Source organism: Macaca fascicularis, chromosome 9 (assembly GCF_037993035.2).
Source record: "Macaca fascicularis isolate 582-1 chromosome 9, T2T-MFA8v1.1".
In the NCBI taxonomy this organism is placed as follows: domain Eukaryota; kingdom Metazoa; phylum Chordata; class Mammalia; order Primates; family Cercopithecidae; genus Macaca; species Macaca fascicularis.
In genome coordinates, this window is record NC_088383.1 from 73,461,834 (window position 1) to 73,477,029 (window position 15,196).

General features: G+C 41.1%; 1 protein-coding gene across 2 annotated transcripts in view; it reads right to left on the reverse strand.

Annotated features, from left to right (window-relative positions):
• Positions 1 to 15,196, reverse strand: part of OIT3 (oncoprotein induced transcript 3) — a 34,293-nt gene that overhangs the window by 15,396 nt on the left and 3,701 nt on the right. For both annotated transcript variants that reach the window (XM_005565541.5, XM_045400082.3), the window contains exons 2-5: positions 13,605 to 13,979; positions 12,163 to 12,270; positions 6,438 to 6,560; positions 1,374 to 1,496 (exon numbers count right to left, since the gene is read on the reverse strand). In XM_005565541.5, coding sequence (XP_005565598.3) covers positions 1,374 to 1,496; positions 6,438 to 6,560; positions 12,163 to 12,270; positions 13,605 to 13,979 — 729 coding nt within the window. The remainder of the gene's footprint in view (positions 1 to 1,373; positions 1,497 to 6,437; positions 6,561 to 12,162; positions 12,271 to 13,604; positions 13,980 to 15,196) is intronic.

A 15,196-nucleotide genomic window follows, 5' to 3' on the forward strand; every position in this document is an offset into this window, starting at 1 on the left:
CCTGAGTTTTTTGTTCCATCCCCAAGGAAATCAGAGGGGCTGAAAACAAGTTGGTGAATAAAACCACTATTCCTAACTCCCAAGATTATGGTGAAATAATGTTCCTCAAATATATGGTTCCCCGAATTAGGAAATACCAGGTTCGACTTTCAATTCACCAAACATTGGTTTCAAAGTGTAGCCAGCATAACTCTGTGAACTGAAACACCTAAGAGATTAACTTTCAGCACAAACACAGTTTATTGGCAATACAGAAAAAGTGCTGCTTTGATATAGGCCTAAGGTACATAACGATACTGCTGTGACTTTACCATTAATTACTGCCTAGTAAAACAGAGACAATAAAAACAGTGTTAGCGCACTTGGGAAAGGCTTCCAAATTGTCCTTGCATTGCTCAGGAAACCATAAACTCTGACTATAAATTTCACCACTTTAGCTTAATATAAAAAAGATTGCTTTTCCTTAGCATTCCCAGGTTCTTCTCTAGACTCTGCAAATATCCTGAAAAGAATACTTGAGTTCTGTCAGCGTCCAATACATGAAGACACATCATAACGATGGTGTAGTGGTGCAAAGAAATCAGACACAGGTGCCCCTTACATGTTTGGTAGATGAATGGATGAATATTCTGGACATCAGGAACTACATTTCCAGGCCAGGCACGGTGGCTCATGCCTGTAATCCCAGCACTTTGGGAAGCCGAGGAGGGCGGCTCACTTGAGGTCAGGAGTTCGAGACCAGCCTGGCCAATATGGTGAAACCCCACCTCTACTAAAAACACAAAAATTAGCCAGGCATGGTGGCACAAGCCTGTAATCCCAGCTACTCAGGAGGCTGAGGAAGGAGAATTGCTTGAACCTAGGAGGTGGAGGTTGCAGTGAGCTGAAATCACATCACTGCACTCCATCTGAGCAACAGAGTGAGACTCTGCCAAAAAAAAAAAAAAATTAGATTTCCAGAAAATAATTATCAGAGGATTGTTAACCCTCATATCCTAAGTGTAGGGAGAGGCATATGTTCCTCAGGGCTTTCAACTGAGTTCACTTAGTTTCAAACCCTGTTAGAAAAGAGAGGAGCTGTATCAATGACTTATGCTTCCATATTGAGTATTAGTCATACAACTAACCATAGAAAGTAGTCAAAAACCAAAGATAAACAGCAAAGGAAAGTTAACTTTCTGGTAATCCTTTCTTAGAGATCTTCTCTGTTAAATGATTCCAGAGTGATGATTCAGCAATATACACTGCTCAAAGACCCATTGTTCTAAAAGATGAGAACCCTGACACACTTGGGGGAGGAAGACAAAGAGCTTTGGGAGAGGAAGAAGTGTAATCAGAGTAGAGACAAGCCCCCGTTCCGCCCCATGTACTACCTTGGCAAGTGTGGTTATCCTCAGACAGCACCAGGCCCCGGGGACATTCGCACTGGTAGCCTTTCTCAGATCCAAGGCAAGAGTGGCTGCAGCCACCATTGTTATTGTGGCATCCTTCAATGTCTGCAGTAGAAGCCAACAGAAAAGGGAATCATCTTGCAACCCTCTACCCCTAGAATTCTGGCACTTTGCATCAGGGATTATACTTAACTTATGGCAGCATCCCTGGTGCCTAACCTAGTGACTGAGACATTCGGGCAAGACCTCAAAGAATGTTTATGAAATATCATAGCTACAAAGAGCAATCTTCCAATATCGGTAACTCTACCCAATTAAGCTGGTCAGGAATTTTGTAGCATGTCCTTCAGTTTGGGTTTGTCTGATGTTTTTCTTATGGTTAGCTGGGGGTTATGAGTTTTTAGGACTAGGACCCAAAAGTGATTTCTTATTTGCTGTAACATTTAATCCAACCAATTTGACATTTTATAGAGCATTATTGACGTAAAAGAGACTGACAGAATACAAATTCACCTGAATTGGCTGGATAGATCTGACTTATTGTGGACTGGCTGGGTCACCTGGCCCTCTCCTCAAATATCTAGGACAAGAGCACTGGGGGTAAAGGGCTTTGGGCTGACAGCAAACTATAAAAATGAGGCCTGGACAACATGCTGAGTCCATTCAACGAAATTCTTGGTGATTGTCCTCTTATGAGATGGTTTTGTTTAATTTTCCCTTTTTAATGTTTTGCATGTTCAAAAAGCAAACTCAAGGCAATGGACAAAAAGGAAAAATATTCCATTGAAAACTGAAGAATCTATAAGGTGATTTCATGTTTAACAGAGAAAAAAAAAATGACCTTTGTGGGACTTGGACATTATCTTCTAGGTCAGAGGTTGTCAAATTCTAATCTGCTACACATTATTACAAATAAAGTTTTATTGGCACATAGCCGTGTGCATTCATTTACCTGCATGGCTGCTTTCTCACTACAAGAACAGAGTTGAGTAGTTTCTACAGATTCTGTATGGTCCACAAAGCCTAAAGTATTTACCATCTGACCTTTGGAGAAAAATTTGTTGACCCCTGTTCTAGGTTAAAATAAAGAAAGGGAATGTTTTCAAAACATCTGAGATGCTCAGGGAAAGATAAAAGCTGATTTCCAGTTATAGCAATAACTCTCTCAGTTCAATAATAGTTTTTAAAAAGCAGTTATTTGGAACATCAATAAATTAACTTAGGATGAATTAGTTTTTGTGAAATGTATATAGAGAAAAATATGGCAATGAATTACTCTTTGCAACACTTAAAAGAGATTAAGTAATACTAGTTTATACATCTGTATTTTTTGTTTGTTTGTTTTTTGTATTTTTAGTAGAGACGGGGTTTCACCGTGTTAGCCAGGATGGTCTCAATCTCCTGACCTCGTGATTCGCCCATCTTGGCCTCCCAAAGTGCTGGAATTACAGGTGTGAGCCACCATGCCTGGCCATTATACATCTGTATATTTTTGAAGGATAAAAGCATACCTAAGGGCTTTTGAAATGGCTGAAGATTATATATAATACTATAGAAGAAAGCACAAAAATATGTTGTAAGATGTTAAAATGAACATTAATAGCACTTTTTTTCCTTAAAAATTACCTTCCTTAAGTCATTTTATTTCTCTGAGTCACAATTTCAATATCTGTAAAATGAAGAGGTTGTACTAAATGTTCACTCAGGATATTTCCAGGTCTAAAAATACAAAATATAAAAGAAACTGAAAATTTAAATTAGCTTAAAATATTTAAGTCTCTCAGGAAGATATACCAAAATGTTTAGAATGGCTATGTCTGGCAAATGGATTGTGGGTCATTTTAATTATTTTTCTCTTGCTCCTCTGTATTTTCTTCTACACTTTTGTGATAAAACAAAACAGGCAGGTGTGGTAGCTCACACCTGTAATCCAGCACTTTGGGAGGTCAAGACAGGTGGACTGTGTGAGCTTAGGAGTTCAAAACTAGCCTGGCCAACATGGTGAAACCCCGTCTCTACTAAAAATTAGCTGGGCATGGTGGCAGGCACCTGTAATCCCAGCTACTCAGGAAGTTGAGGGAGGAGAATCACTTGACCTGGGAGGCAGAAGTTGCAGTGAGCTGAGATCGCCCCACTGCACTCTAGCTTGGGCAACAAAGTGAGACTCTGTCTTAAAAAAAATAATAATAAATAAATAAATAAATAAATAATAAGTAAAACAAAAAATAAAAATTACTTAAAAACTAACAAGAGCTGAATTAATGCAGGAACAGAAAAATACTGCATGTTCTCACTTGCAAGTGGGAGCTAAACAATGGGTACACACAGGCATAAAGATGGGACAAATATAAACTATATAAAAATAGACACAGGGAGCCTGGCACAGTGGCTCACACCTGGAACCTCAGCACTTTGGGAAACCAAGGCAGGCGGATTGCTTGAGCTCAGGAGTTCGAGAGCAGCCTGGCCAACATGGTGAAACCCTGTTTCTACAAAAATTAGCTTGGCGTGGTGGTGCATGCCTATAGTCCCAGCTTCTCGAGAGGCTGAGGTGGGAGGATCACCTGAGCTCAGGGAGGCAGAAGCTACGGTGAACCAAGATGGCACCACTGTACTTTAGCCTGGGTGACAGAGTGAGACCTTGTCTCAAAAGAAAAAAAAAAAAAAAGAAACTGGGAACTCCAAAAGGTGGGAGGAGGGAGCAGGGTGAGGGTTGAAAAACTACCTATTGGGTACTATATTCACTATTTGGGTGACAGGCTCAATAGAAACCCAAACCCCAGCATTAAGCAATGTCTCCATGTAACAAACCTGTGCATGTACCCCCTGAATCTAAAAAAAAAAATTAAAAAGGCCATTAAAAAAAAAAAATGAACATATAATTATCAAATAGCTTAGCTAAAGAAACATATATGTTTGGACTATCAATAAAACTTAAGGGTTATAAACAGGAATATTAATCCTAAAGTATAACTCACACTTAATTTTCATCTTCTGCTAAAATATTTTTTCAGTTATGGTAATTAGGTTTTAAGATTATATGAGGCAGGATTAACTGCAATCTTTCCAATAAAGTACTCATAAATAATTACAAATGTTTTTATGGAACATTTTATTAACATTCAAATATGCAAAGATTCATACATAAAATAATTAAGATTTAAGGAGGACTCTGGATATTACCCCTACTCAATAAAGTTTAAAATACATTTAGTCTTATTATAAGGAACAGTAATTTAATATTCCAGTTAATGGTCTCTCAGTTAATAATGCAAAGTTTGTTGCATGAAATAAAATATGGACACTAGCCATAATTTTTCCCTTTGGCGTAGTATTTTATTATTTTGAATATAGCTAGAATAAAGTGAACTTTTGTAAGTAGTACCACAGCTCTATTATTCCACAAATTTAATTATACTAAGGAACAAATATATATCCTCTGTAAATAATAACAATTATACCATTTATCTCTCCATATAACCTGCAAGGTGTCATGAGAACTCTGACTTATTAAAGTAGAAGTGATGGAATTTTTTTTTCTTTTTTTTAAGATGGAGTTTCTCTTTGTTGCCCAGACTGGAGTGCAGTGGCGCTATCTCAGCTCACTGCAACCTCTGCCTCCCAGGTTCAAGTGATTCTGGTGCCTCAGCCTCCTGAGTAGTTGGGATTACAGGCGCCCACCATCACACCTAACTAATTTTTGAATTTTTAGTAGAGATGGGGTTTTACCATGTTGGCCAGGCTGATCACCAACTCTTGACCTCAAGTGATCCACCCACTTCAGTCTCCCAAAGTACTGGGATTACAGGCATGAGCCACCGTGCCTGGCGAATTTTAGCTGTGACAATTTGCAAGGGTAAATGTGCCTTAGAGAAGGGATATTATCTAAGTTTCATATAATAATGGTAGGCAATTTCCATTTCAATTATTTGATATATATTATGAATTCTTTTTTGTTATTAGTTATATAAATGTATAAAGTCCTATAATATGTCTGCTATTAAAAACAGATCTAAAAGTAAAATTAAATAGATTACTTTATTTATCCCCCCAAACTGTATTCATCTCCCATAAACACAAAGCATATGGGGAGGAGAGGAAATGGCTTAAACTTCCAAGATGATAAAAGTCACCCGTGGAACTTGTTGAAAACACAAACTCTAAGGCCCCATCTTAGCTCCTCTGAAGCTGAGGCTGCAGGAGAGGGTCTCGGAGGGGCTGGGTGTAAAAGCCCCAGGTGCTTCTCAGCAGCAGGGAAGTTTGGGAAACACAGCTGTCGGCCAGTGGTTATGCTACTGCCTCTATTACCTGGCTAGTCCAGGTGTGCTCCTTGGACCAGCAGCATAGGTGACTCCTAGAACGTCTTTAAAAATGCAATATATTGACCTGATCTCAGACCTACTAAATCAGAATCTGCATTTTGACACGATCCTAAGTGATTCATGGGCACATTAAAGTTTGAGAAATACCGAATATCCCCCCTCCTTTTTTTGTTTTTTTTGAGATATTTTCTCTCTGTTGCCCAGGCTGGAGTGCAGTGGCGCAATCATAGCTTAATGCAGCCTCAAACTCTTGGGCTCAAGTAATCCTCAGTCCTCTGAGTGGCTGAGACTACAAGCATGCACCACCATACCCAGCTAATTTTTATTTTTTAATTTTTTGTAGAGATAGTGTCTTACTATGTTGCCCAGGCTGGTCTTTCAAACTCCTGGCCTCAAGTGATCCTCCCACTCCAGCCTCCCAAAGTGCTGTGATTTCAGGCATGAGCCACTGCACCTGGCCAGAACACCCTATTTTTATTTCTCGTATAAAAATGTGGCTTTCTGCCTCTTGCAAAATTCGCTCCTGTTAAATCTTAGAGACAAAATCAAAACTGAATTCTGTCCACAGTGTGAGTATTCTCAATGTTGATGAACCCCTTTGTCGTTTCTTTGCACAGCCAAACTGTTGCTCTCTTCGGACACTAAGGCAGTTTCCTGAACATCAGAGAATAAGCCAGTGGCTTCCTTTGGCTCTTGATTTGGGTCCCTTCTTGCCCATTCTCACCTTCACAAGTCTTGCCATCACTTCTCAGCACACGGCCAACCCCACACTCACAGCGGTAGGAGTTTTTGAGGTTCACACAGATCTCACTGCAGCCACCATTGTTTTGCTCACATTCATTTTCATCTGCAGAAGAGAAACCACACTGTTTCTATACTGCTGAGTGATTCAGCCTTTCCCAAACCCCCGGGCAGAGTTTCCACATCTTTTCAGATCCTGTTGATGGACCTTCCACCACCCAGCTCCCCCTCTGATCCACTATCATCGCTCCCATCTACCTGATCTCCTTAACCATGTTATTGGTTCATCTGCCCTTTACTGAGTGGAAGGTACCTAACTGCTTGCCAATTACCTTCTCTTCAGGGAAAAACAATGGGAAAATGAAGTTCCTTTTGTGTCCTGGGTACACCTACTTATTTGTATTGGTGAATTTCACTTTCTTTAATGAGTTCCTGAGAAGTTGCTAAATAAATACAAACTTATAAAGTAAATTGTTTTAAGTCATGAGAGGAGCTTACATTACAGAAGGAAATAGCTGATAAAATATTTTGTAAGGCAATTTTCTTTTATAATATGAACTATTGCCCTCAAAATCTGTTTTTTAAATTAGTATATTCTCACACTGTACTTAAGCAATGGTTGCTAATCTTTTTAAGAATCTGATGGAGGGTGTGGACTCTTGCTGTAAAAAAATGCACAGCTGGCAGAAAATGTCTATGCCTTTCTTTCTACAAACAAGGAAAGGGAAGCTTGGGAGCTAAATCTGTCATGGTCTTCAGGAATAACAGGCCTAGATAGGACATAAACCATGGACTGAGGTTTAAACACCCATGCGGTGACAGGAGTCATGACCTTGGCCCCAGGAGAGGAGATAAGCTGTGACTGAAACCCTGCTTAAGTCTAAACCCCAGAAAATGTATCCCCTCAATGAGATGGGGAGAACTTTGCCCAGCGGCCCAGGGAAACAATAAGGAAACTCCGCCCAAGGCTCTAGGAGAAAGAAAAGCCTTCACAACCAATGGAAACCCCAAGCCAGGGCTCTACCATGGCTCAAGTATGGTTTTACACTTCCCACACGGTATGGGGAATCTTGAAGCTGAGAAATTGATGGAAAATTTGGCCTGGTCTGATAAAGAATCTGTGATGCCAACAGAAGCATTTGAAAAAGTGCTCTGTGTAAAACCTCCTCAAACCAGGTGCTGTGGTTTGGATATTTGACCCCTCCAAATCTCATAGTGAGATTTTTCTTTTTTTTTGGGGACAGAGTCTCTGTCACCCAGACTGGAGTGGAGTGGCATGATCTCACCTCACCGCAACCTCCGCCTCCAGGTTTCAAGCGATTCTCCCGCCTCAGCCTTCCGAGTAGCTGGGATTACAGGTACGCGCCACCACGCCCAGCTAATTTTTGTATTTTTGGTGGAAATGGGGCTTTACCATGTTGGCCAGGCTGGTCATGAACTCCTGACTTCAAGTGATCCAACTGCCTCGGCCTCCCAAACTGCTGGGATTACAGACATGAGCCTCCATTCCTGGCCTCATATTGAGATTTGATCTCAATGTTGGAGGTGAGGCCTAATGGGAGGTGTTCGGGTCTTGGAGGCAGGTCCCCTGTGAATGGCTTGGTGCTATCTTTGCAGTAATGAGTGAGTTCTTGCTCTATTAGATTAGTTTCAGCATGTTTAAAAGGAGGCTGCCACCTCCCCCTTCTCACTCTCACTTCCTGTCTTGCCATGAGATCTCTGCACATGCCAGCACCCTTCACCTTCCTCCATGAGTGGAAGCAGCCTGAGGCCCTCCCCAGATGCTCAGTCTCCCAGCCAGCAGCATCATAAACCAAATAAACCCATTTTGTTTATAAATTACCCAGCCTCAGGTATTCCTTTATAGCCACACTAAACAAAGATACCAGATGACAAGAGTGGTGTCCTACAGAAAAAAACTACAACAGAAGATGGTTTGCCACAAGACACTAAATGAGGAACAATCCACTGTGAGACAGCGTTGGCGTGATCTTTGGAGGCTTTGAACTGGAGATAACAGAATTATCCAGAAAAGTCCATAATACAAGTATTTAAAGAATTAGTAAAAAGATAAAAGAAAGGATAATAAGCAAAATAAAAGAAGTGTGTAAAAAGACAAGGCAGAACTGAAAACAAACAAACAGAACTTGTAGAAATGCAAAATGTAGTTGATAATATTAAGAATCTTTATCAGGGCCCCTTCTTTCCCTTTCCTCATTATACTGCCTGGAAAGTAGACGGTTAGAGGCTCACAGCCTTCCCGGATGTGGACATGGTGACACCCATGCTTGGGTAGGTCCCTTAGAAGCCTCCATTCCAAGCCTGGACTGCTTATCTTATGAGAGAGAAATAAACTTCTACTTTTTAAAGCCATCATTATTTGGGGGTTTATTGTTTATAGCCAGTGAAGACACTCTGTGCCCCAGCAATTCCATTCTTACGGGTACCTGCTAGAGAAAATCTCACACATTGGGGAAGGTACCATTTTTATGTTAATTCTAAGAACACACAAAACAATGCTATCTACTGTTATGGGTATATACATAAATAATAAAAGCATTAAAATGGGACCAGAAGAACACATGCTAACTTCAAAACAGTCATTACCGCTGGAGGGTGAGAGAAGAAAGCAGGATGGGGTAGGATGGCTTTATTGTATTTACAAAATTTTATTTAAATTAAAAGAAAAAGAGGGCTGGGCACGGTGGCTCACGCCTGTAATCCCAGCACTTTGGGAGGCCAAGGCGGGTGGATCACCTGAGGTCAGGAGCTCAAGACCAGCCTGGCCAACATGGTGAAACCCTGTCTCTACTAAAAATACAAAAAATTTAGCCGGGCGTGGTGGTGGGCACCTGTAATCCTAGCTACTCTGGAGGCTGAGGCAGGAGAATCACTTGAACCCAGGAGGTGGAGGTTGCAGTGAGTTGAGATGGTGCCATTGCACTCCAGCCTGGGCAAAAGAGTGAAACTCTATCTCAAAAAAAAGAAAAAAAGGAAGCAAAACTTAACTCTAGTTAAATCTAGGTACATGAGGGTCTGTTATATTATTTTCTTGTATGCTGCCTGAACAAATTATGTAATTTAAAATAAATAAAATTATTACTTTTAAATAAAAACTAAAGGAAAATTGACACATGCTCACAAACACAAAACACTGTCTACAGTTTCAGAGGATTCACCTCCCTGAAGTCCCACAGATCCCTCAAAGGAACTTGGGGCTTTGATAGAAAAAGATTGTCTAAGATAAATTAAGGAAGAGAAGTGAACGATACGCTACCTTTGATGTTTAAAAATGGCCAATAAGTAAACATATTGATATGATTTGGCTGTCTGCACCCAAATCTCACCCTGAATTGTAATAATCCCCACGTGTCAAGGGTGGGGCCAGGTGGAGACAATTGAATCATGGGTGCAGTTTCCCCCACACTGTTCTCTTGGTAGTGAGTAAGTCTCACGAGATCCAATGGTTTTATAAATGGGAATTCCCCTACGCATGCTCTCCTGCCTGCTGCCATGTAAGATGTGACTTTGCTTCTCCTCATCTTCTGCCATGATTGTGAGGCCTCCCCGGCAATGTGGAACTGTGAGTCAATTACACTTCTTTCCTTTGTAAATTTCCTTTATAAATCTAGGTTTGGGTATGCCTTTACTAGCAGCATGAGAACAGGCTAATACACATATATATATTTGCATTTTAAAATCTGACTGTAGAAACCCTGGAAGCACATATAAGAAAATAATACAGCCGTTTCCTTGGGATGGAGTTGAGGAAGAGGGAAATGGGGCAAGAGGGTGACTGAGAGTTGACAGCCTGCTGTATACTTTTTCATGTTGTTTAATTTGAGAACCATTTAAATGTATTACCTCTTCAAGAGTTGTATTAAAACAAAAGCAAAGAAATGCATAAACAACTCCTGGTTTAAAATAAAGCCAAATATTTTTGAACAGGAATACATGAGGGTAGGGAGAGATTTCAGGAACCACTATTGCCCCTACCCCAAGCCATTTAGCATTAAATCACATACTCAGAATCAACCACACCAGACCCCTAACAACTCCTATGGCAGGGCTGAAACCTGCTCCACAGGATGGTCAGTGGGGTTCATTTAGGAGGTTTTATTTATTGATGTATTTATGATTTTTTTTTTTTTTTAGACAGGGTCTTGCTCTTCTGCCCAGGCTGGAGTGCAGTGATGCAATTGGAGCTGACAGCAGCCTTAAATTCCTGGGCTCAAGCAATCCACCTGCCTCAGCTGAAACTTCAGCTACTTTGGAAGGCTGCCACCATGCCTGGCTAATTTATTTTTTATTTTATAGAGATGGGGTCTAACTATGTTGCCCAAGCTAGCCTTAAACTCCTGGTCTCAAGCAATCCTCTTGCTTCCTCCTCCCAAAGCACTGGGATTACAGGCATGAGCCATTGCCCCTGGCTCATTTAGGAGACTGAAGAGCAAAAGCTTTTCTAAAACAAGAAGCACTTGGGCCCAGGATGTCGAAGCTGCAATAAGCTGAGATCACACCACTGCACTCCAGTCTGGGTGACAGATCAAGATCCTGTCTCAAAAACAAACAAACAAATACCAATAAGCCTTTTATGCTCCTTTCACCTTAATCTCCTGCCTCAATCCTGACCTGTTACTGTTCTTCTTGGGGGACCAGGTAGGGCAATCTTCCCCTTTCTCTCTAGACTTGTTTTAAATCTATTTGAGTCTGAATCCAAAACCTTCATAACATTACAGAGAAAGAGAGATGATATTCAATCTTGGGGTTTTCATCTCTGTTCTCTTCTAGTTATAGACAACATAGTATACAATTCAACAACTCTGGATTTCCTATGGATAATCTGACTCATCTTTCTTGCTACTCAGAATGACCAAAATTATATCAGTGAAGCTAGAGGAGTAAGTCCTTAGATAATTCTAAACCAGTGCTGTCCAATAGAAATATAAAGCAAATTACATATTTAAAATTTTTTAGTAGTCACATTAAAATTTTTAAAAAAGAAACTGGTGAAATTAATTTTAAGAATATTTTATATAACCCAATTATATGCAAAATATTTTCACTTTTATATATAACCAATATTAAAGATAGTATTATTATTATTATTATTATTATTATTAGAAACAGAGTCTCGCTCTGTCACCCAGGCTAGAGAGCAGTGGTGTCATGGCTTACTGTAACCTTGAACTCCCAAGTTCAAGTGATCCTCCCACCTCAGCCTCCTGAGGAGCTGGGACTATGGATACATGCCATCATACCCAGATAATTTTCATATTTTTTGTAGAGATGAGGTTTTTCTTTGTTGCCCAGGGTGGTCTTGAACTCCTGGGCTCAAGCCATCTGCCAGCCTCAGCCTCCCAAAGCGCTAGGATTACAGGCGTGAGCCACCGTGCGTGGCCAAACATTGGTTTTAAAATTAAAATAAAATTAAATTAAAATTCAGTTTTTCCGTCATACTAGCCACATTTCAAGTGAGCCATGGCCACCTGTGGCTACTCTAGTGGAGGGCACAATTCTCCACTGTCCCTAACCGTGATACAAATTTGGTGTGGGGCTTTCAGTCCAGGTATAAACTAAAAAGGAAACGCCATTCCAAGTGTTTGGAGACACAAACTGGGAAAATGATGGCGCTCTGAGGCAGGAAGAGTTTTTGATTTGTCCTTTCAATCCTAATAGCCTGATTCTACCTTTGATGAGTTTCTTACCAAAGCATGTCTGCCTGTCAGGGCCTAGCACAGTTCCTGGAGCGCATGTGCACTCGCTGGTATCTGAGCAGCTGCCATGGCAGTCCTCGTCGCAGATGTCATAAAAATCTACGGAAGAATAAAGATTATCTTCATGAGAGGAGGAGACCAGAGGACACGCTTTCATTCATTTTAGAGATGGTGCGGTGGGGCAGGAGGGGTGGTCTCCCTATGTTGCCCAGGCTGGCCTCAAACCCCTGGGCTTAAGCAATTCTCCCACCTTGGCCTCCCAAGTAGCTGGCACTACAAGCATAAGCCACTGCATCCAGCTGACCCTCTCCTTGAGAGAGCCTCATGAGTGTAGCCTGGGGGATGAGTTTCCAGCCACCATTGAGGGAATTCTCATTGTTCAGGGTTTATATAACCCAATGGAAAACAACAAACTAGGGCATCTTCTGTCTTCTAGATCAATGATTCCCAACTTCAGATCCATAGGCCCTTGAGTGGCCACAGACTGTCTGCAAATCTAAAACCTCACCATAAATGAGCTGTAGACTAAGAAAGTGTTACGTCTTACTCTTCTAGTGCTCTATTTTTAAAATGAATACAGATCTTGACAGGATTAATAACACAGAAATTAGAAGTATTGCTGACACAAAGTAGCTTCTTCCCATTATATATCATTTTTAAAAATCAGTGGACACCAAACACAATCCAACCATATGGGTGGCTGATTATCTGTCTGCCTATCTATCTATCTATCTATCTATCTATCTATCTATCTATCTATCTTAAAAAGGGGTTCTCCATACTCAAACAAGTTGGAAATCCACTATTTAGATAACCTAAATCAATGTTTCATTTTCTTTTTTTTTTTTTTTGGGTCGGAGTCTCACTCTGTCACCCAGGCTGGAGTGCAATGGCGTGATTTTTCGGCTCACTGCAACTTCCACCTCCCGGGTTCAAGCAATTCTCCTGCCACAGTCTCCCGAGTAGCTGGGGTTACAAGTGCACGCCACCACACCTGGCTAATTTTTGTATTTTTAGTAGAGACGGTGTTTTACCATATTGGCCAGGCTGGTCTCTTGGCCAGGCTGGTCTTAAACTCCTGACCATGTGATCCACCTGCCTCGTCCTCCCAAAGTGCTGGGATTACAGATGTGAGCCATCACACCTAGCCCAATATTTCATTTTCTAATGTGTTGTTTGAATGGAATTCGGACAAAATTAAAAATAACTGATTAAAGTCATAGCCCCTTTCCCCTTCTATTTCTTCAGGAATTTTTCAGAAGTTCTATGAAGAGATCTCAGAAATCACAATCTAGAGGTATCTTTGGCCCCACATCAATGTTGTTCAGATTGAGATATAGTTGTCACTGTAACTGCGTATCCTATAGTTGGCACTTTTGGACTCCATCCGTGGCCTTGTTGGTGGAGAAAAAGAGCACAGGGAAGGTACTCACGACCACAGTAGACGTGGAAGCAGACGCTGGGCTTGGTCAGACGATACACATAGTAGCCTCCAGGGCAAGCCTTGACCTCCACTGTGGTGTTCCAGAGGCAGCAGTTCCCATTGAAGCTGGCACAAGCCTGGCGTTGCACAATACCGTCACCTTCTAGGGGGTGGCTGCCATTGAGCCAGACAGGTGCGTGGGTTCCACAGTGGTTTTCTGGTATGCAGAAGGTAGGCATGGCATCTCCTGCCATGCCCGTGAAGCGGTACCACTCCCCATCCACATGGTTGTCACATAGAGGAGGACCTTGAGACTCATCCAGTTGGTGGTCAGTGTTCCTCCAGGGCTCATTCAGGCTGATGTAAGCAGAACAAGGGTCTAGGGCTGGAAATGAAAAGGATACCTCAGAGTACCTGGAGTGTTTCAGATCACAGCACCAACAGCCCAAGTCCACCTTCCTGGTCTTGCATTTGGACATTTTTGAATTCAAAAGAGAAATTAGTTAAGGTCCCAAAAAAATTAGTTGTTTAAGGTTCCTTAGGTTGATTTAAACATGCTGCATAAATGCCCTTTTCAAAATTATTTCAAACCTAATATTAAGCGTTAGCTTGAACTGTATTTTTATCCATAATAATTATTTGATAGAAGGATAGGTGTTCAGACCAAGGGAGGTTAGGATTAAAGACTCACTGAACTCTGCGCGAGTCAGACCATACTCTGAGTATTTTGTTCATTACCTGGAAACTGTATTATTATTATTTTTGAGACAGGGTTTGGCTCTGTCGCCCAGGCTGGAGTGCAGTGGTACAATCATGGCTCACTGCAACCTCCGCCTCCTGGACTCAAGTGATCCTCCCCACTCAGCCTCTGAAGTAGCTGGGACCACAGGTGTATGCCACCACACCTGGCTAATTTTTGGGGGTTTTTTTTTGGTAGAGATAGGGTTCTGGCATCTTGTCCAGGCTGGTCTTGAACTCCTGGGCTCAAGTGATCCTCCTGCCTCAGCCTCCCAAAGTGCTGGGATTACAGGCATGAACTTGGCGCTCTGCTGGAGACTGTATTTTTTGAAAGCAATTGACAAACTTCAGAGAAAGTTGACCAGACTTAGAAGGGGTCCTAAAAATTATTTACTGGTGAAGTTGAGAATTATGGTTTTGAAAAAAGAAGACTGAAGAAAACACATATTCGTTTTTTAAAAATCTGGAATAGGCTTGTGGAAGAGGAATTAGCTATTCTGTTACAAGAACAAGTACGAATTATGGGGAAGCACATTTCAGTTCAGCTATCCAGTCATGGGAGAGGCTATGTCACAGGGCAGTTAGCTTCCAATCCTTGGAAATATTCAAAAAAGTATTTGGCTGACTATTTGTAAAGATTATAGGTGGAATTTTGCATTGTTAGAAAGTTTGACTTGATCAGGAATGTGTAAAAGCTCATTCCACTGAAAAGATAAAAGCCTCGGGCACATGCCACCTACTTTGAAATACACAGTATACTAGCATGTAGTTACCAGAAATATTCTCAAAGTGAATTTTGGTATATCTTCTACCAGCTTATTGAAAATACCAAGAACTTTGTGTATTCGTAGTTAACCATGGCAT